Genomic DNA, 25,557 nt, shown 5'->3' with positions numbered 1-25,557 from the left:
TGGAGAAAGGCCTTGGAGTTCTAGTGTCCAGCAAGCTATCCACAGGACAGCAATGTGTCCTTTGTGGCCAAGAGGGCCAATGGTATCCTGGAGCACATCAAGAAAAGTGTCCAGCAGGTCTCCCGAGGTTCTCCTCCCCCTCTACTCTGTTGTGTTGAGACCACACCTGGAATACTATATCCAGTTTTGGACTCCCCCAATTCAAGAGAGACAGGGATGTACTAGAGAGAGCCCAGTGAAGGGCTATGAGGATGATTAAGGGACTTGAATATCTCTCCTGTGAAGAAAGACTGAGAGAAATGGGGCTGTTTAGTCTGGAGAAGAGAAGGGATCTTGTAGATGTCTACAAATATCTGAGGGGTGGGTGTCAAAATGAAGGTGCCAGTCTCTTTTCAGTGGTGCCCAGTAGTAGGACAAGGAACAACTGATATAAGCTAGAACACAGGAAGTTCCACCTCAACATGAGGAGACACTTCTTTATGGTTTGGGTGACAGAGCACTGGAACAGGCTGCCCAGAGAGGCTGTGGAGTCTCCTCTGGAGACTGTCAAAACACACCTGAATCTACTCCTGGGTGGCCTGCCCTGGATCTACGATACCCTGCTTTCATAATCCCATTATCTTCTGTTACTCTTTCCTCTCAAACTTTTCTCTTTTAGCAGAGGGAAATAAAAAAGAGAAGACCCAGAAATTCAAATCTGATCCAAATCAAGTGCAAACAGTCAAATTTTCCTCCATGCCTGCTGAGTACACATACCCCAGTTTAAGCCACATGCAAGCTGATTACAAAAGTGCTAAGTGATGCAGATGGAAAAGAGTTAGCAAAAAGCCAACCCTTCAAAATTACCTGGAAGAATTTAAACAGGCAGGCAGGCTGCATTCTTCAGTGTTTGGCATTACATAGCTGGTTTTCACTTAACAGGCTTGTGGGATGACAGATTCAGCTCCATAGGGGACTCCATTTAATTTCTGGCATTGCAACACAATCTTCAATGCTGCATCATATCACACAGAAATAGCTTAATGAAGCTGCCTTCTCCTCCTTACTGCCTCTAGGCCAAAGGAGCACTCAGGCCAAATAGTGGCCTCTCGGAAGGTATCATCTAGACTACAGTTCCTCTGCAGCCCTTCACTTGGGACAATAATTGGGGCAGAGCCCCTACTCAACTCAAGCTTGCCACCAGACAGTCAAGATTCATCACAGAGACAGTCAGAGGCTTTTGCTGACAGGATTTTTAACTCCTACTCAGCATAGGGGAAGCATTTTCTCTGCTTCCCAAACTCATTTCTAACTGAAGTGTCAGAAACAGCTTTAAGCAGAAACTCCTCTCTCTCTCTCCCCCTCTCAACCTTCAGTCTAGAAAGTTAATTGGCTAAACTTCAATCAACTGAAAAGAAAGAAAATCAGGCAGAGACTGGTCTAGGTTTGGCCTCTGTGATACTAATCCTTTCCCACACATGATCCCCCTTCTGCTCAACAGATATCAGGAATCTTATTTTTCATTTCTAATTCACTAGCACAGTCAAGCTGAACTCAAAACACCTCTTCTCAACTTGCACTTAAAGCCTTAGGCTTCTATTTCAGTTCTCAGAAGAAAATGCTTCCAAAAAGCTCCTTTGGTTTTTCACCTGCCTACAAACCTTGCCTCACATGTAGTTGTGATGCTCTGAGGACACAATGCTTCTATACAAAGAGTATATCACCAATAATACAGAAGAATGGAGCACTCACCAAATGCCAGCGAGGATAAGGATTCTTGAAGATCTCCATATAGTTATGCACTTTATTTTGCCTCAACCCTGTATTTGGCATATTAGTAACTTCTTCCTACAAAGAAGAAAACTTATTCTACCCCCTCTTCCAAATGAGAGGCAAAGGTGTCCCTTATTTAACAGGGCTGACTATATCCATGCTAAGAACTTTACTCCAATCTTTGCCATAGCACAACAGTCTTGCCTTCCTTCATCTTCCTTATTGTTCCACACACAGACACAGAGTACTCCTGCCACTTGCTTGGAGATGGGATTCAGTTGGGATTTTTTTCTGGAATTTAACTGACTGGAAATGGAAGATGAGCCAAGCCTTGGCCAGAGAGCTCAGGAAGTCCAGCCTCCATGTGTGCGGCCACGAGTAATGCTCAGAGTAAAGCTTCTGTGGAATTATGACCTTTGAGCAAGAGTACTCCCTGTTCTGGGAGAATACTGACACATAAAAGCATCTCCTACCCAGATTTAATTTCTGACAAGATGTGTTTGGAACAAGGAATATGATTCTGGCATCATCTCTACTATAACAAGAGCATCAGGTCTAGGAATCTCTAATACACAGCAAATCATGCGTGCAACACAGCTTAGCCAATGTCACAATTTAACGTCAAACTATAGGCATGCCAAGCTTGCTGCCAGCCCTGCAGGGATGGAGAGCAATGTTTAAGGGAGGTGGCCTGGTTACTTTTTCCCCATAATGCTATGGAGCAGTGGTTTTATATGGTCTCTTATTGACACCACCAAGCAGTTCAGACATCTCCACTGCAGCTTTAGAAACGGGGGACAGAATCAGCACATACATATGAGCTTAGCTGACTATCTTAGGACTACAATAATGGGCTCAAGGAACTTCCAAGGCCAAAACCTATTAGACAGTCGAGCTGCAAGAGTCTGCTTTAAAGAGACAGTGTTTTCTGCCTGAATTTTCCTTCTCCCTCAGATCCAACACTGATGCTCCCCAAACCCTCTCTAGCTTTAGCATGGATGCTGAATGGTGGTAAAGGCTCCTTTTAGAAACCTGAAGAACTAGGAGATAAATCTCTCCACCTATCTCTATTTTTGTCTCCCTCACACATACAAACTTTCTTTCCCCCTCCTACCTCTCAAATCCATCTCACTCTCCTCCCCTCAAAAGCAATTAAGGAAAAGCTGTAGAAATATTTGCCCAAAGCTGAAGCCTGTTGCTGGGCCCAGCTGTATTGTTGGTAGCAATATACACAGCAAGCTTGCACTGTGAGGAGCTCCGCGGGACTTCAGGCACTTCGGGGAGGCTTTGTGAGCCCAGTTCTGTAGGCACTAGTCAGACTATTGTGAAAGGGAAACAGAAAAATCGTTACAAACTCCAATGCTCCCCCTCTCCCATCTCCCTCCCCGTTCTCCAACTGCCCCCCTTCCACCAGCCACCACCTTCCCCAAGACAAATCAAGAAAGGAAGGAGCCGCTCCTGAAGAGAATGAAAAGGTTTCCTCTGTTAGATTTAAGGCAACAAGTCAGTACTGCAAGGAGTCCTTTATCCGGCGGGGAAGCCTCCCACTGCTCCAAACCAGGGATCCTGGGGGGCAGCTTTCTGAAGGCTGCCATTGATTTGTCACTGGTGATAAGTGAGGCTGGGGTGGTTCCCACCATCGCCTGCAGAGTGGACGATTCTCCCACAATGCCCGGCGGGGGAGAGGGGCGGCAAATGAGGAGACGCGGGACTCGACGGTCGAAAAATCCCCAACGACTCTCTGTCTCTAACGAGCAGGAACAAAAAGGAGCGACTGTGCTGAGGCCGAGGCAGGGGAGGAGAGGCGAGGGTGCAGAGGGGCAATCCGGCCGCTCCCGGGCGAGCAACCCTTTCCTGGGCAAGGAAGCGCAGGGGGCAGCTCTTCAGCCCTCGCCTCCAAGGGGCCTCCTAGTACCAACTCGGTCCAACAATATCCCATCAAAAACTCCCCAGCCGCTCCTTTGCCAATAGCAGGACGCTTTAAAACCTGCTCTATTTACATAGAGACAGTCTTCTCTCAAGCACATGCCGCTGGAAACTCGTTCTTCTGCTTTTTAGGAGGGGAAATCTTTTCTCACAGAACTAAATAAATGAGAGAGGCTAATGAAGCACCATGTCCAAAAGCTGAATTCCCAAAGCAACAGGAGATCTTAAAGGAGCACCAGAGCTCCCCCAGGGAACATACAAATAGAGCAGCAGCTGCCTGGGCAAGACCAGATGCAGATGGGTGAACTGAAAGCAAGACAAAAGGTGTGGGGGAGAGGGGGGAAAGGTAGGGGGGAGAAGGTGGGGGGGGGGGGGATAAAAGAAGGGAAAAGAAAGAAAGGGGAAAAAAAAAAAGAGGTAGTAAAGATCCTTTGCCTTCCTGATGTAACTCAGGAGGAAAGACTATCAGAACTGATTTGGCTTGCAGTATAAAATGTCTCTCTTTTGCTCCAAGGTGCTGAGGAGGTTTGGGAGCCCATAGGACATCCTTCCTTCCTTTCCCTGCCCTCAGCAAAATCCCTCAGCTAGCTTCTACCTCAGCTAGGCTGAGGCACACAGGCCTTGTAACACGGCCTGGAGACCAAGAAACTGGAGTCTCCAGAGGGAGGAGAGTCATGCCTGCAGCCTCCTTCCAGTTCAATCAGGCTAGACCCAGCAATCCAAGGAATCTTCTCTGGCAAGATATCACCTCAGGACACTTGTGTGCAGCTCCTAAAGCACCAGTGTATAATCCAGCACATTAAAATAAATGGAAGTTGCCAGGCCATAAACTGTGACATTCAGCAATATTTTACCTCATATTCAGCCACTCAGAGGCACAGCAACAGTAATTATTTCAGATATCCCAGTTAAAAATTTATTGCTATACAAAAGAGTGCAGCTTCCATTGACTCTTAAGATGGGGATAAACATGAGACACTTAACAGATAAAATCCCGTCCCCCAAACTTTGTAGAGTTAAACAACGACAAAACAAACAAGCAAAAAATCCCAACCCCCCACCCCAAACCTCTCTTTCATATTTGAGAAACAGCCAGCAGCCAGTTAGCTCAGAACACAATTTTAACATATGCTTCTCGCCAGAAATATCACTCTGTAGCCAAGCAGCCACATCCTAAACCAGCCAAAGCTTTTGAGTAGTCCTAAAAAGCAATCCAATTAAAGCCCATTGAAGACTTCTGCTTCCTAACAAGAGAGGACTAAATATCTCTTGAGCATGGTGAACTAACCACTTGGACCACTGCCACTGCTTAGGAACCTGGAAATAGGCTTATGTTCAGCAAAACTCCAACTTGCACACCTGATTCATCTCAATAGCTACAAGAGAAGCAGAACTAACAATGCCAGTTGCAGATGGATTCATCTCTAACAGTCAATTTTGGTGCATCTGTTGCCAAATGGAGAGAGGGAGGAGATTCTTTCATGTCTAACAACATGCAAACTCATGAGGAATCTTCACCCACAGCCAAGTCGTTTCTGTAGTGCCTTCCCTTTATTGTGCTGCCTATTTTCATGAAACTTTCATTCTCTGGGACCAGTTTTCTGGATGAGGAGATATGCACACATATTGAAATAACCACTGCTTCCATTCAAAAGCAAGCTAAAGATGCCTGCGGATTGTTCTCATGAGAAGTGCCTGTATTAATATTATTAGGAACTCCTTCTGATACTACTTCCTGGACCAAATTCCAGGATCTGAAGTGCATATCTAAACAAAAGACATAATACCCACAGATCACTTCAGCAGATGCATCCTTCAGCCCTGGAAGATGATGTTTTGGATGCTTTTTAAAAGCCTGTCTGCAGAGGTAAAGCTCACCCTACATGCAGGCACACTGCCTTTTGCTAGGGCCATGATCTCAGAGCCAAAGACCATGAAAAGACAGTGGTGCCTCTGTAAGACTGAACAGGAGACATGTACTGCAATGACCCAAGAGCCATTTTCCTTCTGATATTCCACTATACTTTTAGGAGCAATGTACAACAGAAATCAAATGGAATCAAACTTTAGAGGCAGATTGTGGGCATTGCAGAAGGTGATGCTATTCAGCCAAGTATAGAGTATATCCTCAGATCAAAGAATGACCCAAGCCCACCAGTGTTATAAATGCTACCCATCAGTTTTATAAATGCTACCTAAAATAAATGAATGAATAGCAATAAAGACATGGCACAACAGAGGGCTACTTGCTTAGTTACTTCTATTCACAGCAGAATTTTCTCTCTGGTGACTATGATCTGCCTTGAGAAGTCCCTAGAAGTGTTCAGTTGGACACAGGCTTCGCCCCCTCACCCCCCATTCCTAAATGGAAGAGTTATGTAGTAATCCATTTTAAAGGTGGTAGAGTAAAATGACTTTTTCAGTCAAAAAAAAAATAAGAAGTATTCCTGTGGTAGGGGAAAAGGCCTTAGTGTGCAGTTTGTGTCTTGACTGCATTTGCTAAATGTTTTTGGTACCTTACACTGCCATACCCAGACACCAGAAGAGCGTAGCATTTATTCCTACGGATCATTCTTTAAGTGAGACCATATGGTACATTTGGACCTTTAGCCAACAAGCCTGGATGAGTCAAGATCAGATCTACTGATCTACACCACTAAGCTCCACACCATTACGGTCATCATAGCATCCGGCTCAACCTCAACGTCTGAGCTCAGTTAACTTTTCCATTTCCTGATCGTTTATTTTGAGGTTGAATGGGGACCATTAATTCCAGATTCTGAGAACTTGGAGGTTCATTCCTCTCCCTCCATTTTTTCTTGTCTATTATCAAACAGTGTGGCACTATGAACAGTAATAGCATTCTGGAAATTGGTCCCGTGTCCCTCCTTATAAATGCACAAATGTTTGGCCAGCTGAAACACACACAAATAAGGTTTAGGTATCATATCCTCAGCAAAGCATGATTGCTTTTCATGGGGAAGATAAACTCCTCTGCCCTTCATGCTATAACCTAGTTTCTCGATTTCTTTGCCAGATATCCTCCCAAAACAAATCCTCTTCTGTGCATGATAAGCAATGGACAGGAAGCAGCCTCAGTTTGACTATATTTAAGTGATAACACAGTTCTCAGGCCCTCCAGAAACACACTGATATCTGCTCAAAATGGGAAAGAAACTTCAAGACTGTGGTTTCATATTCATCACTAACGCCTCAAGAGCTCACAGCCCTCCTTCCCCTAGTCCCAGTCCCATGATCCCCATAAAATGGCACAGCTTTGTGCAGCCTGGCAAAAAAACAGATCAGGGAAAGTGCTCCAGTGGGTGATGAGCAGCAAAAATATGCAAATCTGAAGGATCTTCCAACTCACTCAGCCCAGTTTGAGTCTTTCTTTTGCTTCATTGCTTACAGAACTATGGTCTCGGAGTCAAACTGACAGAATAAGTCATTTCTTGTTTAAGGCTTTACAGACCTATTTACCACAGTGGCTCAAGAGTTATTTTCTTCTTACAGTCTGTTTGCCACGTGTTTATATATTTAGAAGTAGGATACACATGCTGCTGTGCTGAAAATTCTTATGCAAAGGAACAAACAGGGCCAATTAGATCATTCTGCACTCGAGTACAGTAAATGTTTAAAAATGTAACATTCTAATCTGGGAAAATGTCCCTGACTTCACTATGCAGAAAAATAAAACAACAAACCAACAAAAAACAACCCAGCTCCTAAGCAACCAGCCACCATGGCTCAGTTCTGTACCCTCACAAGAAAAAAAAACTCTGTAGACTCCAAAATCAAGTGGTCAACAATCCTCAAAGGAAAAAAAAAAAAAAGAGACCTAGCCATTTGCACACCTGAGCCAACAATCACAGGGAATATTTGTTGTTATCTTGCAATGAGAACATTCCAAGTTAAGTTCCGTAGAGATGATAGAATAGAATAAACCAGGTTGGAAGAGACCTTCAAGATCATCGTGTCCAACCCATCAACCAATCCAACCCACCTAAACAACTAAGCCATGGCACCAAGTACCCCATCAAGTCTCCTCCTGAACACCTCCAATGATGGTGACTCCACCACCTCCCTGGGCAGCCCATTCCAAGGGCAAATCACTCTCTCTGGGTAGAACTTCTTCCTAACATGCAGTCTAAACCTCCCCTGGGCACAGCCTGAGACTGTGTCCTCTTGTTCTGGTGCTGGCTGCCTGGGAGAAGAGACCAACACCTGCCTGTCTACAGCCTTCCTTCAGGTAGTTGTGGACAGCAATAAGGTCACCCCTGAGTCTCCTTTTCTCCAGGCTAAGCAACCCCAGCTCCCTCAGCCTCTCCTCATAGGGCTTGTGTTCCAAACCCCTCACCAACTTTGTTGCCCTTCTCTGGACACGTTCCAGCAAGCCAACATCCTTCCTAAACTGAGGGGCCCAGAACTGGACACAGTACTCGAGGTGCGGCCTAACCAGTGCAGCGTACTGCACTCCAGAGGTGATGGGGAAAAACACTTAAGCTGTTGTGTAAATATGGCCACTGAAGCCAATTATGTACTTATGGAATACTACCCAACAATTTAGTTTGCTGCTGCAAAGCAACAAAATAGAACATTCAATAGTTCTTATTTAAAGCTGTCTGCACCTAAACTGTCAGGAACCTAGGGTTTAACACTTGGATTCCTAACCAAGTCCAAGTTACGATTCTCTTCTCAAATTTCTTGACCTTTGTGGTTATGTGGTTAAATAGCCATTTGCAATCCACCCCAAGAGCTGCTGCAGTCAGGCTGGTGGAAAGGTGGAAGAGTCACGCAGGCAGAAGAGATCTTTGAGCTGGGTTCAGATATGATACCCCTCATTAGACTAATACTAACCATTTATTGAACATGCTGGCAGATAACAGGAACACGCACTATCTAGGACAAAAACAGCAATTAGTTCCTCTCAGGAGGGCACTACATCTGTGAAGAATTTTCACTCCCCCAGTATCAGACCCCAGACACAACAAACATCTACTCAGTTGTGATAATGTGGCATGCCGCCTGTCAGAGCAGGGGAAGGGAAAGACGCAGAGAAAGGCAGCTCCAAAAGACAAAGATATTTTGGGGATGGAGAGGAGAGGACAAGGGCTCTAAACACACAGTAAAAAGTAAAGCAACTAGTGGAGATTCTACTTACTGTTAATCAATAATTATTGGGAGGGGGAGGGGAGAGTGTCTCTTGTTTTTTGATACATCTGTCAATGTATTACATGCAGAAACTATTAACTCTTCACAGTAGGGATTGTCCTTATTGTATGCACACACTGCATGTGAAACTCTGATTTCCATCAGAGTGAATCTTTACATGATCCAATTGACAAGTCATGTGTGAGATTCAGCCCATGTAGATCTTCCCCTTCAGCCTGTCACATATTCATTCAGGGAGAACAGGAATGGCTGTTTAGGCAGCTTATGTTTCCAAACAGCTAGCTCTGTCTTCCTTTGACTAACCAGACACTTGGCATCAGCACTGCCATTTCTGCATCAGCTCTGGAGGAGGGTGGGATCGTGCCTCCCTTTGTGTGCATGCCCAGACCAGGCTTGTCAAATCACAACACACCACTCTGTCAATGGAGAAGGGTGGGGAGAGCAAGCAAAACTCAGCTCCAGATTCTGCAAATAAGGGTTCAAGAACAACTCTCTGCTAGCCATCAGTCATTTAAAAGGCAAGATAAAAGAAGAAGAATCAAGGCACAAGCAAGAAGACAAAGATTTTCATGTTAAGATTGACAATTTATCTGGCAGCAACTCTGCTCATCTCACAGAACATAATTCTGTGTTAGAATCATAGAATTAATAAGGTTGGAAAGACCTCAAAGATCATCAAGTCCAACCTGTCACCCAACACCTCATGACTACTAAACCATGGCACCAAGTGCCACGTCCAATCCCCTCTTGAACACCTCCAGGGATGGCCACTCCACCACCTTCCTGAGCAGCCCATTCCAATGGCTAACAACTCTCTCCGTGAAGAACTTTCTCCTCACCTTGAGCCTAAACTTCCTCTGGTGCAGTTTGAGACTGTGTCATCTTGTTCTGGTGCTGGCTGCCTGGAAGAAGAGACCAACCCCCTCCTGGCTACAACCTCCCTTCAGGTAGTTGTAGAAAGCAATAAGGTCTCCCCTGAGCCTCCTCTCCTCCAGGCTAAACAATCCCTTAGCCCAAGTAAAACACAAAAGTCTTTGCTTCCAGTCTTGAAGAATTGAAGTTTCCACCACGAAAGGCAAAGTACTACGCTAGTTGCAACATCTATAGATTGATCTTTCAGCACACTTGGACTCTAATGCGGCACAAAGACTGTAGTACAAGTACAATACAATAAAGAAACCTACACTTGCATGAATCACAGAAACTCCATCTTGGGCTTAAATTCTCATCTCTTTTTTCCAGGGAAAGTCATTCCAAATTACTGTTAACACCAAGTGAAAAAGCAGCAAGCCAGGGACAGAGAGCCCAGTTGCTCTTGCCTCCTTCCATCAGGTCTATACTAATCACCTCACTGAAGAGCAGTTTTCCTAAGCACCACACAACCTGTGGTGTCACTGTTTTTGCTATTTTGTGTGCCAGCTCTGGGACAGATCAAGTTGAAGATATTCATCCAGCAGACACATACACAGACCTGTCAAAGGGAGGAGTGGGTGAGACCACCCTTGTGGGGCAGCCTACAGTTAAACTACACTAGGCCTAACAGGAGACCACATCCTGTTGGTCAAGGAAGCCCTGCAGCTAGATGCTATGTATCACAAGCAGAGAAGAATCCTCAGCAGTAACATCCCAGCATCCCCATTAAAAAAAGGTCTCTCTCAGAGGTATCAAGATTACTGAAAGCAAAAGGAACAAAAATTCCCCTTGTTCTGATATGCCAAAACATGGGGTTTATATTACCATAAAGCAAAATTACACCAAACCCTACCCCAGATCACTAACATGCCTTTAAAAGTCATTTGCAGTTACATCCCTTATGTCACCTAGAAGAAGCCACTGATTGTGTTCCAGGCAAGCCACATCCCAGTGTCCTGCCCACTGTTTAACTGTCCTAAGTCATATATTTACTTTACAAAGTTTAAACAGGAAGAGAGGACTAAGTTGATAGAAATGAAGTAATAGAGGACAGGAAAAACACAATTCATGATCCATAAGTATTTTCTTTCTAATGTCTTTGCAAAAGACATGGATCTCTAGGAAGGCAAGTGGGTGCTAATCAGGGACAGACTGAACATTAAGACAGCAGTTCAAGTCTCCAAGGATAAAGCAAACTTCATAACCAGATGGAGGGCATTTCATTTTCAAGCACTGACCATACAGCAGTGGGCCACAGAAAGGAAGGAGCCAGTTCACAGCAGCAACAACAAAACACAATTTACCAGACGTTTTAGAGAAGTTCTCCTCAAAATCTGCACTTACAAAGAACCTCATCTTGCATCAGAATTTGTCCCACATCCCATCACAGTCAATTCAAAGACACTTCTGTTGGCAAAGCAAGCTCTGCAAGTGTTACCCACATGTACGAGACAGCACACTTCAGTTTCACCCAGAAGATACAACAACAAAGTGCCAGGCTTCAGAGAGGTTTTGAGAGAAGGGAACATGGCATGGAGTCTAATACTAGAAATTAAAACATTCCAAAGTAGTAATGTGGGGGGGGGTTAGGAAGATAAGCATTTTATTGCTCTTTTAATATTTTCCATTTGATTCACAGGATTAGAAGATTTCCCTCTCAGTCTCTCCTTTTACTTTTTCCCCATACATGGGCTGTTAACGGTGTTCTCCCTGCATCCAGCTCAAAGTTGCGCATGCTGGTTCAGCACTTGGCAAGAGTCAGACTTGATTTTGCACATTTCATTTGGTACCATCTGCCAGCACAACTCTGCACACTAACCTGTGGTAGTCTAGCTGGCTAATAGGTTTGGACCATTTCTTTTTGTTACAGAAACTTGTGTTCTCACTTAGATTCAAACTGGCTTCTCAAACAGATGGATTTTGGATTATTTGCTTCATGAGCTTCAAAAAGAGTGCCAAATCCCCAAACCAATGTTTTCATAGGACTGGGCAGCATTTTCATTTGGTTTCAGTCTATAGTTCTCTAGTACTTTTAGGTGGAGACAGCTTTTCACAGAATCACCAAGGTTGGAAGAGACCTCAAAGATCATCAAGTCCAACCTGTCACCACAGACCTCATGACTAAGCCATGGCATTTGCTGCTTCAGCTGAGATAGAACAGAAATCAAGCCATTTTAGGCAAAGATCAGCAATAGAAATCCTTCCAGTTCTTCTCTGTAGTCATCAATACATACATTTCATAGATATAGTTCCATCATGTCTTTGCACAAATGTTTCATTTCCCATCAAACACTATGGCAGGAAAAACTCAGTGTTGCATGCAGTTCTCATGATTTAAGTAGTTGAAACATGTCTTACTTGCTAGGGCCATCACATAGCCACCACAGAGCCTTAGGCATGTAAGGGCTCCTGATACTGGTTACTCCAGGGCTATAGAGGGACCTTGCTGTACACTCACCTCAGTCCAGCCCCATCCTGCAAGAGTTATGGAGTTACTGTCATTTTCCTCCTATCACAGTATCACCAAGGTTGGAAGAGACATCAAAGATCATTGAGTCCAACCTGTCACCACAGACCTCATGACTAGACCATGGCACCAAGTGCCACATCCAATCCCCTCTTGAACACCTCCAGGGATGGTGACTCCACCACCTCCCTGAGCAGCACATTCCAATGGCTAACAACTCTCTCAGTGAAGAACTTTCTCCTCACCTCCAGCCTAAACTTCCCCTGGCACAGCTTGAGACTGTGTCCCCTTGTTCTGGTGCTGGTTGCCTGGGAGAAGAGACCAACCCCTTCCTAGCTACAACCACCTTTCAGGCAGTTGTAGAGGGCAATGCACCACTCCCCTTCTGCTCATCTCTAAAAGGCACAGAGCCACACAGCACACAACTTCCAGACTTTGGTATGCAGCCTGCAAGGTCAGAAAAGCTGGCCCCCTAGGCACATTTGGTCTTCTGCAGAATAACTCTGATGGCCCTCTTCCCTCATAACAGTTTTAGCATCACCACCACATCAATTTTAAGATCTTGACACAGAGGATGCAGAGCATGTTGTTATGACGCTGTTCAAGAAAAAGCCCCAAACAACCCAGATACCACTGCATGCCTTTCCCAGACTAACCTCCAGGACCAATGCACTGCAGCATATGAGCTAGCAAACATAGGTGTTTTGGCAGCTGTCCCAATCACTTAATGGGAAGCGTGAGCTCAGAGGCTGTTTCGCCTGAGTGGGTAAGTCAAGATGCACATACCAAAGATGTCATCTCTGCCTCACTCCCTTCCTTGCTCGAAGGCTTCTGCTTGAGCACTGTTTATTTTTATCCTACAATTGATGGATTGTACATAGGTTTAATTTGCCTGTATTCCCATTAGTTCTATACTCTGTGTTAGATGTGGCCTCACATACCCAATTAAGCTAAACAGGGGGTTTTACCGAGCGTTTAAAGTAGGCAAGCGCCTGCCGCTCCCTCTTCCTTGCCGGTCTGTTCCAAAGCATCTGCAGCACAAAACCTGCTCATCAGTCATTGCTCAGAAAGTAATCATCTGACCTTCTCTTTTTCCTCCAGCATATGTATTACTGTCATCAAGAGTTTGCTTCTCCAGGACAATCAACCAAAAAAAAAAAAGGGACACTACAGAGTATTGCAGTAATTACCCTTTCTGGTTTGGTTTGGTTTTTTTAGATACTCCTTCCCAGACCAAATGTTTGCTCCCAGACTTCTGAAGACTTGTGGGTGAAGAACTAACTGTAACGAGAAAGAAAGGAAGTATGAAAAAAACACCATATTTTCTATTTGTTCCAGTCTGGAATTCTCACTAAGAGCAACAGAAGATGACAACTCCTCATCTGCCAGTTCACAGGAGGCAGGTCACAGACAAGAGAAACCTCAGAGAAAAATGAGCTTTCCTTGCGATTGGATGAGCTGTTTCAAGCCAAAGAATCATAGAATCAATAAGGTTGGAAGAGACCTCAAAGATCATCAGTCAGTTCAGGATGAGGCTTGACAGGATGTTTGGTTGCATAGTTTAGTTGATTAGGTGGTGTTGGATGATAGGTTGGACACTATGACCTTGAAGGTCTCTTCCAACCTGGTTTATTCTATTCTATCAAGTCCAACCTGTCACCCAACACCTCATGACTACTAAACCATGGCACCAAGTGCCACATCCAATCCCCTCTTGAACACCTCCAGGGATGGCCACTCCACCACCTTCCTGAGCAGCCCATTCCAATGGCTAACAACTCTCTCCATGAAGAACTTTCTCCTCACCTCCAGCCTAAACTTCCCCTGGTGCAGCTTGAGACTGTGTCCTCTTGTTCTGGTGCTACTTGCCTGGGAGAAGAGACCAACCCCTTCCTGGCTACAACCACCCTTCAGATAGTTGTAGAAAGCAATAAGGTCTCCCCTGAGCCTCCTCTTCTCCAGGCTAAACAATCCCAAGAAGCCCGTAATGGAAGGCTGCAGTAGGCAAGGATCAACAAAGTTGTTCCCTGCTTGAGTAATGGTAGCAGAAATTACGTTAAGTAATTGTCAAGGATGACAAATCTACCCTTCCAGGGGAGCTGAGGCACTGGCAAGAGATCCACCTGCTCCACAGATAAAAGAACCCTGGGTCTGAAAAAAACACCACCCAACAAATGCCCCAAAACCTTAAAAACTTTCTACTCTTTAACATAATGCTGACTGCAGGTCTCAATTCTTCCCTACACTCAAAAATGCAGTGAATAAAGGCCTATAGACAGTGTTGATTCATGAGCAGTGACAGTTCAAACTGGAACGCATGATGTTACCACCCTTGCGGTGGAGACATCTTAACCACTCAGGAATCAGTGGTTCATGAGTCAACACTCTTGCAGCTGCTCTTCACTGGTAAAAGAAAGAAATCAGACCCAGGGGCAGCCTTCCCTAAGGCCTAGCAAAGATAGCAAAGGGCCAAAACCTCACCCACCAGCCCAGTTCAGTCCTTGCCTCTTCCGAAATCCATGCCCAAGAAATATCCCTTCACCACTTTGACTCAACATGGATACAGCTCTCAATTCAGTCTGCTCTTTCCTTGTATTAGACTTCAATAAGTGTTTGCAAGGCAATGACTAGTGTCCTTATCAGGGTGCCTGGACCAGTCCCCCACTTACTCTCCTATCATGCTTTACAAGATTTAAATACTGAGTACTTCCATTTAAGACCCATGACAAAAATGCAGATAGTCCACTAGCATCCCTGTTTGCCAAGGACTGTCCTCACCTGCCTCTCGGCTATTAAAGCTTCCAGAATGGCAGCTTCCCATCTCTTTCCCTTTCCCATGCCACAAACTCTCCAGTCCTCTCTCACAGGCAGACCCTTTTTTTTTCCCCCATCATCCTAATAGGTACAACAGTGATGAGGCCCCTTTTGGAAAGGCTGTACAAATTAGGGGCACATCCTCCAGCCATAAGAAACTCAATTCAGGCTTTTCAAGAGTAACAGGCTTCAAAAATCACAGTGAGAAGAACATAACCTCTGAGGCCTGAAAAACCTCATTTCCTAAATTTGTCAAGCCTGAAGAAGTTGCAAACTCTGAATCACAAAGAAAGGACAGCAGTAAAGCTGGCTTCCTCTTAACGAATGCAGGTTTAATTCAGAGAATTATCCCACCCCCTGGTTTGTCCTCAGGAGCTTGAAAGAGAAGCAGGAAATGACAATCCTGAGACTTCTTATTTTTTTCCCCCTGCCCTCAAAGTTGTAAAGAAAGGATTTGACTGTTCAGCAGTTATGGAAATTCAGAAGTAACATTGGGTGGGAACACAAAGCAAAAAAGCAAAGGTGTGTCTTTATTTTCTTCTAATCCTAGATCCCAAGAGACACGGTTCTGCTGCAGTGAATGGCTGCACCTCAGGCAAGAACCTCTCCCAGGCACTTATCAGTTGTCACCAAGTCAAATGAACCAACAGAGCTGGAGATTCAGGCTACCGGAGCAGAGTGTGTATTTCCCTCTAACCTTCTTGCATGGTCACACAATGCTTCTTATGAGCCCTTCAGAGAAAGAGGCTGAGAACATGACATGTTTATGTTTTAACAGTTTTCACTAGTGACTCAATCCTTCACAGAGCAATTCTTAGCGGTGAAGAGAACCTCCCTTTCCAGGAAAGGTGTTATTTTCTGCTTCTCTACCCAGACTCCACTCCAAACCCAGAGTAATCTCCTATTCTCACTTTATCCCTTTTTCCAGGCAATGATCTCCAACCTCCTAGCTTCTCTCTTCAGCTCTGCTCTCCCATTTCATGTACTTTTCCAGACAGGACTCCATTGTTAAGCTCTTGGTACTTCATAAAATCACTCGAGCAGGTCAGGGACTCTACTGTTGAGGGTCCCTAATAAGTTGTCACACTCTCCTTCAAAGCATCACTAAAGTAAGTCACTCCCTGCCTCAGCAGTTAAATGCATCCCAATGTTAATCTTCACTTTCAAAACTTCCATCTTTTATACTACCTAATTAACAACTCCTTCTGCCATCAGATCCCATATAATTACTCCACTTGGATCTCCTCACCCAGCCCTTCTGTTCTTTTGCCAGCTCAAGTTCTTGGCTCTCATTTCCAAAATGCCTATCTTTGCTTGTTAATATCTGTATTCCTATATTCCTTTCCCTTCTCATGGTTTACACTACTCTTGCATCTGCTTCCTCATCCTTATTCCCTCTGTTAACTGCTTTCAGTAGTCTTTGATGCCAACTCCTACCCAGAAACCCCTCTCTACCCTTGTTCTAAGAAGTGATCGGAATGAAAAACTTTCAGAAGCTTTTTCCATTAGACCAAAGCTGAAGGAAATTTAATTAGAAAGCTATGCTATTTTAATATTGGACCTTATCTATCCCACTAGAATTATCACATGCATGATCCTTATCAGATGTCAGATGTCCAATTTAGACTATAAATCCTTTAAGGCAAATGTAGCCTCCTCCGCCTCCATGTTACACGGAGCCACAAGCACTTAGACCAATCCTTAAGGTAAGGAAAACATGTCAGAAATTCAAAGAACTCGATTTTGCCAAGAGCAGCACCATTCCATACATTGAGACTTTGGAGTGACCAGATAAATTAAAAGTACTCACTCTTTGAAACTTCAAAAGGCAAGAACAGGGCTCCCCCCCATACAGAAATAACATCTGACCATGTCTGAGAAGAGAGGAGCTGGGTACAGACTGCACTGAAAAAGTTTTTCCATGGTAATATCTAGCCCCTTCCTGCTTCAAGTCTCCAAAGCCATCACTTATCCCCTTTGAAACAGCAGGAGAGTCACTTCTTTTTTCCTTCCCTCTCCAGAAGGAGCACAGCAGTAATAAACCTTGAATGATAAATTATGCACTACCTTTGTGTGGCTGCCTCTTGGCCAGACGGGAAATTTTTCTCCCAAAGCCTTTTGTTTCCAGCTTTGATCCCAGTGTTGGATCTGCTCTGTTCAGCAATCCCTCAGCATGGAGGTGAAGGGAGAGCTGACACAGGCCAAGTTCGGGCTTACTGCAAGTCACAGTCAGATCTTCCATTAGCCTTCTCCCCTCCCCCTTCCCAACTGGAACTCTCCTTGAGTTTGAAAAGATCCTATTAAACATTTTCCAGAGGGCCTTACAGAGGATACATTATTTTGATGGATGCTGGGACTAAAGAAGGAGGATTTCTAAGTACAGTTAAATAATGGAGTTTGTTCTAATGGGTTTAAGAGATGCCCGGGGGCACCAAGTACGTTCCTTCTCTGCAAATCAAAAACACAGAAGACCAGAAAATGGAGCCGAACAACTGAACGCCAGGAAGCGGGGAAATCAGGCTCTATTTAACTGCTGCTCTTGGTTACAGCCAACTTCAGGCTGCTTGGAAAAACAGCACACACACACATCACTGGCACAAACTTAACAGGAGAAAACAAAGAGACAACAGGGGTCAAACTGGGGGTGGCAAGTAGGAGAAGGATGCAAGGCTGGGTCCCCACCCCCTACCAGAGAGTCGGATCAATTATCCTTGAATACTAACAAGATTTCTGATTAAAGAACTGCTGCTATGCAATAGAAACAGAAAGCTCCAGCAGCTGGGAGGAGCTGTCAGGCAGTAACAAAGAGACAGAGAGGACTATACCCTGCTAGGGCATATGGAGGAAGTCACTGTGCTTGTAGCCAGGAAAGGGGTCTCCCCTGTCTGAAGGCATGAGAATGTCTGGTACACAGAACTCCAGAAGTAAAACTTCACCTTGACACAACAGAATATGGGGTCTGTTTCCAGGCAAACACTTACCCTCCTGGAAGCTCTGCTGGACAGCATTTCTTTAAACAACCTCATCGCTACAGTACAGGGGAGTGAATTTCATTCTCTTCCCAGCCATTCTGGGGAAGAATCTGGTGCTTCTTCGTTGTGAATATTTCAACATCCAAAAGACTTGAGAAGGCTTTGTTGTCTTCAGTCATACACTTTTTGACAAAACTGCAGTTTGCACTGCAAACACTGAGTATGCAAATACAATACTGCCTGTTAATGGTTTGTGACTTGCTGAGTGGTGGCTAAATAGAGAAAAAGCTAATGATCTAAGACCACCCTTGTGAAAAACACAAGCCGCCTGTTATTACATTTCAAGCATCAAGCTAACTCCAAGCATCCTGCTGTAGGCATGTATCTCATACCACCAGAATTGGGCTCCTGATTGTTCAATCCTCTCTTTTCCTTTTCTTCTCTTTTAAACAAACATCATTCCTTGATATGAGTAATTTCTGTCATCTACAATTTAGCAAGGCTAGTCTACAAACATCAGCCTCGTTTGATGTCAATAAAGTCTTTATCAAAACTTATTTTCCTACCTTTACATAGTGAGCCTCCTTTCATCTAGGCTTATTGCAGATGAGGAGTTCTGCTCCTCACAGCAATTCTGACTGCAGCTCAAGAGTTTCTCAGACTAACTACACAGGCAGGGCTGCATAGGGCAGGCAAAAAAAAAATGCCTGGAAAGCTGAAAAACTTTAACACAAACTCACCCACAGGAAGATGGCAGCCAAATACTCACAAGGTAACAGTCCCAAAGGGACCTGATATACAGCGTGAATAAACCACAAGCCTATGGAATCAGAAGCCCCTGGATCCATACAGTTACTATCGTTAGTACAGGGAAATGGAAATCTGCAGGGGAAATAACATAGAAAGAAGAAATCCAAAAAGCATTACAATGCCCAGTCTTCACACAGTGGGGACAAGAAAAACCCCATAAAAGAGCAATGCCAACCATAACAGCAAATAACCACAGGCACTACAGATGCAAAAGCAAGTGCCTGTCAAGCACGTTAGATTCAGGGGCGACAACTACAATCTGCTGTGATTTCTGTGAAACACAGAGAGCCACTAAATATCGTGTGCTAATTAATGGAAGAGTGTTTTCTGTGTGCCAGAGGTCCAGTTGTGGATGTTGCATCAGGTAAAGCCAGACATCTTTAAGAAGGGTCAGTTTAAGTGTGTGTGTGTGTGTGTATGTCACTCTTACGTTCTTTGAGATAGCATCACCAATAGCTAAGGTGGAGATAACAGAGGACTAGACAAATTACGTGTCCACTTTTCTTATGTGCTTAACACTTTGACTGACAAATCACCAGTGGAGAGCAAATGGAATTTTTGCATTTACAAATCTTTTAATCATCAGCAAGAGGCACATCAGTATTATTAAAAAGATAAACAGCCACAAATCACCAGCAGCAGAGGAATTTGATGAAGGCGTAGGATGTGCGCTTACTTTTAAAACCTACTTTTTACACCTTGAGTGGATTTCAAGATAGCATCTCTTTATCAGCTTTTAGAAGCATTATGAAGCACATATTCTATTGTGTTCAATGGTAGGTTGCATTCTAGGACAAATGGGAGTTGGCCTTGGGCAAGAAAATTTCTACTTCACTTCCCACATACACAAAACAGGGATAATATTTGCCTATTTCACAAGAGTGCAGGAAGATTCCAAAGGACTATCAGGCTGTGGATCATTCTCATAGAATTAATGGTTTAATTATTTTTTAGCGTCAGTTTCACCAGTCTGGAGAACTACAGGTTTGCAGGAGCAAGACCAGAATAGAAATTACTTCAGTTTCTAGTTAACATCCAGCAAGCACCGCCTTGAACTACAAACAAGAGGATCGTGTTTGTATCTAACCACTTTTTCTTTGTAACAAGGAAGGACGCCACGCAGAGAGACAGCTCCACCTTTTCTGCAATGCCATTCTGTGGCCTAGGTGAGCAGAACATCCCTCCTCAAGGTTCACAAGACACTCTGGAAATGCAAGTACTTTATGAAATTAAGCACCTATTAATTTGGTTGCTGCACACACCCACACTCCCAGGACACAAGAAGGGATTCCCTACTGCAGAAAGCAGCGCTACAGCGCGCCACCAAAAGCTTTTGGAAGAAGAAAAGAAAATTGCTTCTCTGCACTAAGTAAATTCATTATGTCAACTTCATCCTGGAAGATTTATGCTCTTCCATTCATGCTACCATGTTTTGGTAGACATAGAATTGTTGGGGGGGAAAAAAAAAATAGAAACAAAAAGTTAAAAACCCCCCAAAACACAACACCACCACTTGTCAGTCTCCTGCAGCATCTTCCTCTTCCGTTTAGATGAGTGGAGATGTTACTCGGCGCCATCACCACTTTTACAATAAGAAAGTCATAACTCGATGATCTTTGAGGTCTCTTCCAACCTTAGTGATACTGTAAGTCATCACCTCTGTGAATACCATCCAACATGATCAACAGCAAACCCAGCCACTATCAGCACACCCAGGCAAAGAACAGTATCAGCTCCGAGCTGACAGGAAAAGGAGCTTTTTGCACTTGACTGAGAGCTGTAGAACCAATAGCAACCCCAAGCACACACAGGGGAGGTCACAATTCCCACAGCAAACTATCCTTTTGCAGAGGCATCACAGTCAGGTTTGCCCCTCTGAAACATAGTGCAGATGTTTGAGATGTTTGCTCTGACATTAGCCATGCATTTCAATGTCGGGAGCTCCAGAAGCCAGAATGGCAAGCAGATCACCCAGACAGGTTCTGTGGCATTCTGCATTTATGCTAACACTGATCATTGTAACATCAAGCCCTTCTTCATCACTGCACACCAGCAGCACGTACTATTAGCTTTAATTTCTCTATATCCATTTTTACCCAAAAATGCACTTTTCCAAGTGCTCCAGATGCTTGCAGCCCGTTTGGGGTTTTCCTTTTTTTTTTTTCCCCTTGGCACAGGCTTTTCCAGTTTTAACTGCCACTATCTGCCAGAAGGTGGTCAAAGGTCAGCCTTGCAAACCTTGTTTGCTTTACCAGCTCCTCTACTGCGGCACACTGGTAAATTACCAAGGGCTTCTAACAATGACCTGCTTGGCACTGTGAGCACTGTAGCTGTGAACGCTTTATGACAGCTAAGCTCTACCCCAGCCCCATACGCACTTCTGAGGGGGCAACGATGAAGAATTTCTAGCTATGAGGAGGAACATCAACTTATCATTTACTTTGGAATCTTCTCTGCCATCTCCATCCTGACATTTGCCTCAAAAATGAAATTAAAAAATGCTGAGGAACTGTGTTCTTATTGCAAAGCACATCTTCCCATGAAGGAAAGAGCACTTCTGGAAGCAGCTGGCACATCCTATTTTAAACTCGCATTCATTTGACGAGAGGATACAGCAAAGTGCACTACTGGAAAAAGTACTTGAAAAAGAGACAAACTATCAAAAAAAAAAGGCACCCAGGGGACATCAAGGCACAGCCACCTACAAGCAAGCCCACGCTTTACAATCAGACATCCCCCACATGGCTGTTAACAACCCAGACACATTAACTAGGAGCACCTGGGTAACAGCCAAAATAAAACACATCCAGATCTGCACCTACACTAAGATCTATGCTTTAGAGCCTTCTCACTCCGAGACTGCGGCTAAGTATCCGTGTGGCAGCTGGGAACTTAAGAGTATTTCTGAGTTCTGAAAAGCAGATTTCCTGACACAACTGCAAGGCTCTACTCAGTCTTCCAAGCTAGTTCAGCACCTTCGTCAAAGCTGCCTGCAATTAGGTTTCTTGTTAGAAGAGAAATAATATTATTTGAAACTCAAACTCTATGATTTTGCCCCAGAGAAAATACTTGTAGAATGAAGGAGGTCAGCAGCACTACTGCAAATGCTTCCTGTAATTTCAGAGTAGCACAGGAGAAAACGGATGGGTGAAATTATACGGCAGCTGCCCAAGGAGTGAAGAGAGAGAAATGAGGTACGGATGTCCTCTCTATACCCCTCCCCCAAAAGACTTCCAACTCTTTATAAACAATTCCGTGGAGCGTTTAAATGTTTTCTCCTCCACCGGGCGCACTTGAAAAATAAAGCACTACCGCCCAGGATGAAGAAACAGTAATTGTTTTGCAGTTGATAGAGCAACCACAGTGATAAGTTTTCACCGGCGAGACTTCATGGCACTGCCTCTCTGCTCGCTAAGACCACAGAGAACCCCTACTCTCGCCGCTACTTTCGGTACCTCTCCTGCCCTGGCCCCACTCCGACAGCACACTATGGGGAGACCACCGGTCGATCCCCGCCGAGGCCAGGTAGGTAGGGTAGCCCGGGGCACTGCCACAGGGCCGGGCTGTACCTTTAAGGGGCCCGTCGTGGCGGGTGCGCGGCTGCATTCCTGCTCCGGAGCGGCGGCTGTCCCGACACGCCGGGCACGGCAGCCTCCGAGGCAACCTGCGCGCCCGCCCTAGCCCGGCCCGCCGTTCGCACCGCGGGAACAAAGCCCGCGCTCGCCGCCGCCAAACTTCCGTGGAAGGCAGCGGCCGCGTGGGCGGCGAGGGTTCTCCGTGCCGCCCGGCCGGGGCAGCGCTGCCTCGGGACCCGCGCTTCGGCCTGTGGGGGGTCCCCGCCGGCTCCGGGCCAGGGCACGGGCAAAGCAAGAACGCTGCGTGCAGGCGCGGGACGGGGCACGGACCTTTGTCCCGCGGCAGGGCAGGGCGAGACTCCCCGCCCGACGGGCGCGGGCAGGTGAGCGGCGCGGCAGGGGACGGCTTCCCGCCTGGGCAAGGATCTCCGCCACGGAGCCCGGGACGGCGGCCGGGCCCTCCGCCCCGCCGCGGGGCAGAACGCGCCGCGGCAGCCGCTTACCTCTGGCGCGGAGCAGCGCTCCCAGCAGCAGCAGCAGGAGCTGTGGAGGCGCGGACGAGAGACAGCTCTCGCCGCGCCGCCTCATGGTTGGCAGTACCCCGGCCCTGCGACCGGGCTGCCCGCAGCGACGTCCCGGGCTCTCTCTGCGCGCAGCACCCCAGCCCGACCGCCGCTCGCTCGCTCCCTCCACAGCCGCGGCAGCTCCGGGGGCTGGGGGCTCGCTCCGCCCGGCCCAGGCCCGGCCCCGGAGGAGGAGCCCCGCCGGGGCAGCCCCCGCCCCGCTCCCCCCCAGCGTCGAGGCACTTCGCAAAGTTTCGGCGTGGCCGAGCCGGTCTCGGGGCTGCAGCTTCACAGGGAGACACACACCCCCACCCCCCCCGAAACCCTCCGCCTTCACCATTCTCTGAAGCCACGGGCCAGCACCGTGGCGATACCCCTGGGCGCGCCCCCGGCCCCTCTTTACTGCGGGCTCGGAAGTCTTTCCCCAAACGGCCCCGGTGCTCGTGGCTGTAGCTGTCCCAAATCCCGCAGCGCCGCCAAGAAGCATCGCTGCGGGCTCTCGGCTGCCCAGCGCAGCCTAGTATCCTCCCATGAATTGCCACCGCTTCGCGGCTTGCGCCAGCTGGCCGTACCCCAGATAAAGAGCGGAGTCTTTCTCCCTGTCTCATCCTCGTTTGTCAAACACCCTTCGGAGGCTGAAAGCGTCTCAGTACCTCGTTCACGCACCCTTTGCCCAGCATACCTACTGGTATTTGAGAGAAGTGTCCGACTTTTCCTTCCGCTCACTGACAAGCGTGGTGCTATTTGGTGTTACAATGGCAGTGTCCGGAGACAGCTGATCACGTATCAATCCAGGATACCCTAAAAATAGAACGAGAGTCGTTGCTCGTAGGAGTAGACATTAACACTTGGCGTCTCCTGTTCTCTGTGCTGCATTTAAAATCAGATAGGATTTTGCTGGATGTCATCGTTACAGCCAGTTTTATGATCCTTAGTGTCATGATCTTACATTCTATACATAGGCTTGGCAATGCAAGAAACTGTTGCTAATTAATTTCAGCTGATCTGAAAGTATTAACTTGAATGGAAAAACTGAGGCAGATAGTCCAAATCCTGGACTATAGGGGGGAAAGAGAATTTTGTCCAAATGACACCAAAGGGCCAGTGATGAGAATGGTCTTATTCAAAATCTTCATATAGATGAATTCAGAGGAAGCTTCAATTAATCCTCTCTTTAAAGGAATCACAAGAGCAAGGAAACAGAACAGAATGTGACTGAAACAATCCTGCCACTCCTATTAGTTAAGTGTAAAATGTGAAGACAAGGGATATTATTAAAACTGTCAACATACAATTAGAACAGGGACTGAGTCTTGACAAACTGAGCTCAATGTAAAGAAAAAAGTTAGCCCAATACAGAGCTTCACGGAGAACTCCCAAGAGCCAGAACACTGTAAGAAACAATAAGCAGCAAACAATGCGTACATTTACAATGTATGACCCCTAAAATTTAAAAAATGCAAACTTGTTGCTTGATATGCAGAATCGTGGCTTCAAAATATGAACAGATCCATTTTACAAAGCAGGAGTGAAATAGCACGTAGATTATGGCACTGAATTCTACATATGTGACAGGTAAGGTGTACAAGTTGCAAAAGAATAGCAGCGAACAGGGGTAGCCAAGAGGGATTGATTTAAACAGAGAGATTAAAAACCCTATCTATGCTAACAGTGGCTCAGAAGCAGTGACAGAATGAGGCATGGAAAGAATATGCAATTACTGTAAAGGAATAAACTTCAAGAGTTTAAGATGACTGAAGTGGAAGAGTTGAGAACAGTTGGTTGTAGTTAGGGGAGAGACTGAGAACCTCCCACTCTAACCTGGGGACTCACTGGCTAGTATGCCGTACCCTTACTATATCCTCCTAAAATACAGGGCAACATAACCAAAATTCATTGAAGTTTATAGTCTCTGCTGAGGTAGATCCTCAAGTAGCTTAAGTCAGAGGAGTCCCACTGAGTTCAGACTCATAGCAACTTGTAAGAACTTTAGATGCCAAAGTACTGAATGCGATAAAGCACAAACTCAGGGCCCGTGACTTACTGATAATTATATACTTAGGTCATAGAAGAAGATGAGACGAGTACTTTCCTGTGCTCAAAACAAAAGCCTCCTAAAAATATTGTCCCAAACACAAAAAAATTCACTCATCAGCTCTTCAGTCTTTCTCTCCCCAGGTAACAAATGTTTTCACACAGTTGTGTTTGTTAAAGTGTGTTTCTCAGCTTTCCACATCTTGTGCTGTATTCCTAACAAATCACTTCCTCTCCAAGCTTAACTTCTCCAAATTGTATCTTTGACTTAGAAATATTTTTTTAATCCCCTGGTGAAATGTTAGAGAATAGCAAAGCACTGTTTTTCACTACAATCTCCTCAACAGGCTGCAGCTGAGCAGATGGAAATTTATAGTATAAACCTCTCAATCACATACCTGTTGATAGAGTGCCTTGATTGAACACAACCCTGATTCCATGTGGGATCGATGAGGAATAATTGTAAAGCTGATTGAAGCAGTGCAAAATGGCTATTTTTGGTGAAAGAAAAGTAGAAGGGTTGCTAAATAATGCTGGTAAAATTGAATGAGCTGCTTAGG

The 25,557-nt window shown here is 45.5% G+C and overlaps 1 protein-coding gene across 1 annotated transcript in view; it reads right to left on the bottom strand.

Annotated features, from left to right (window-relative positions):
• The window catches only part of LRP4 (LDL receptor related protein 4), a 91,715-nt gene extending 68,628 nt beyond the window's left edge, over positions 1 to 23,087 (bottom strand). The window contains exon 1 of the mRNA XM_054161462.1: positions 22,904 to 23,087. Coding sequence (XP_054017437.1) covers positions 22,904 to 22,988 — 85 coding nt within the window. The 5' untranslated portion in view covers positions 22,989 to 23,087. The remainder of the gene's footprint in view (positions 1 to 22,903) is intronic.
• Between the last annotated feature and the right edge of the window lie 2,470 nt (positions 23,088 to 25,557).

The sequence above is a fragment of the Dryobates pubescens genome, chromosome 5, assembly GCF_014839835.1.
Source record: "Dryobates pubescens isolate bDryPub1 chromosome 5, bDryPub1.pri, whole genome shotgun sequence".
NCBI lineage: Eukaryota > Metazoa > Chordata > Aves > Piciformes > Picidae > Dryobates > Dryobates pubescens.
The sequence above is the reverse complement of the archived record's forward strand: the minus strand, read 5'-3'. Positions and strand labels throughout refer to the sequence as shown.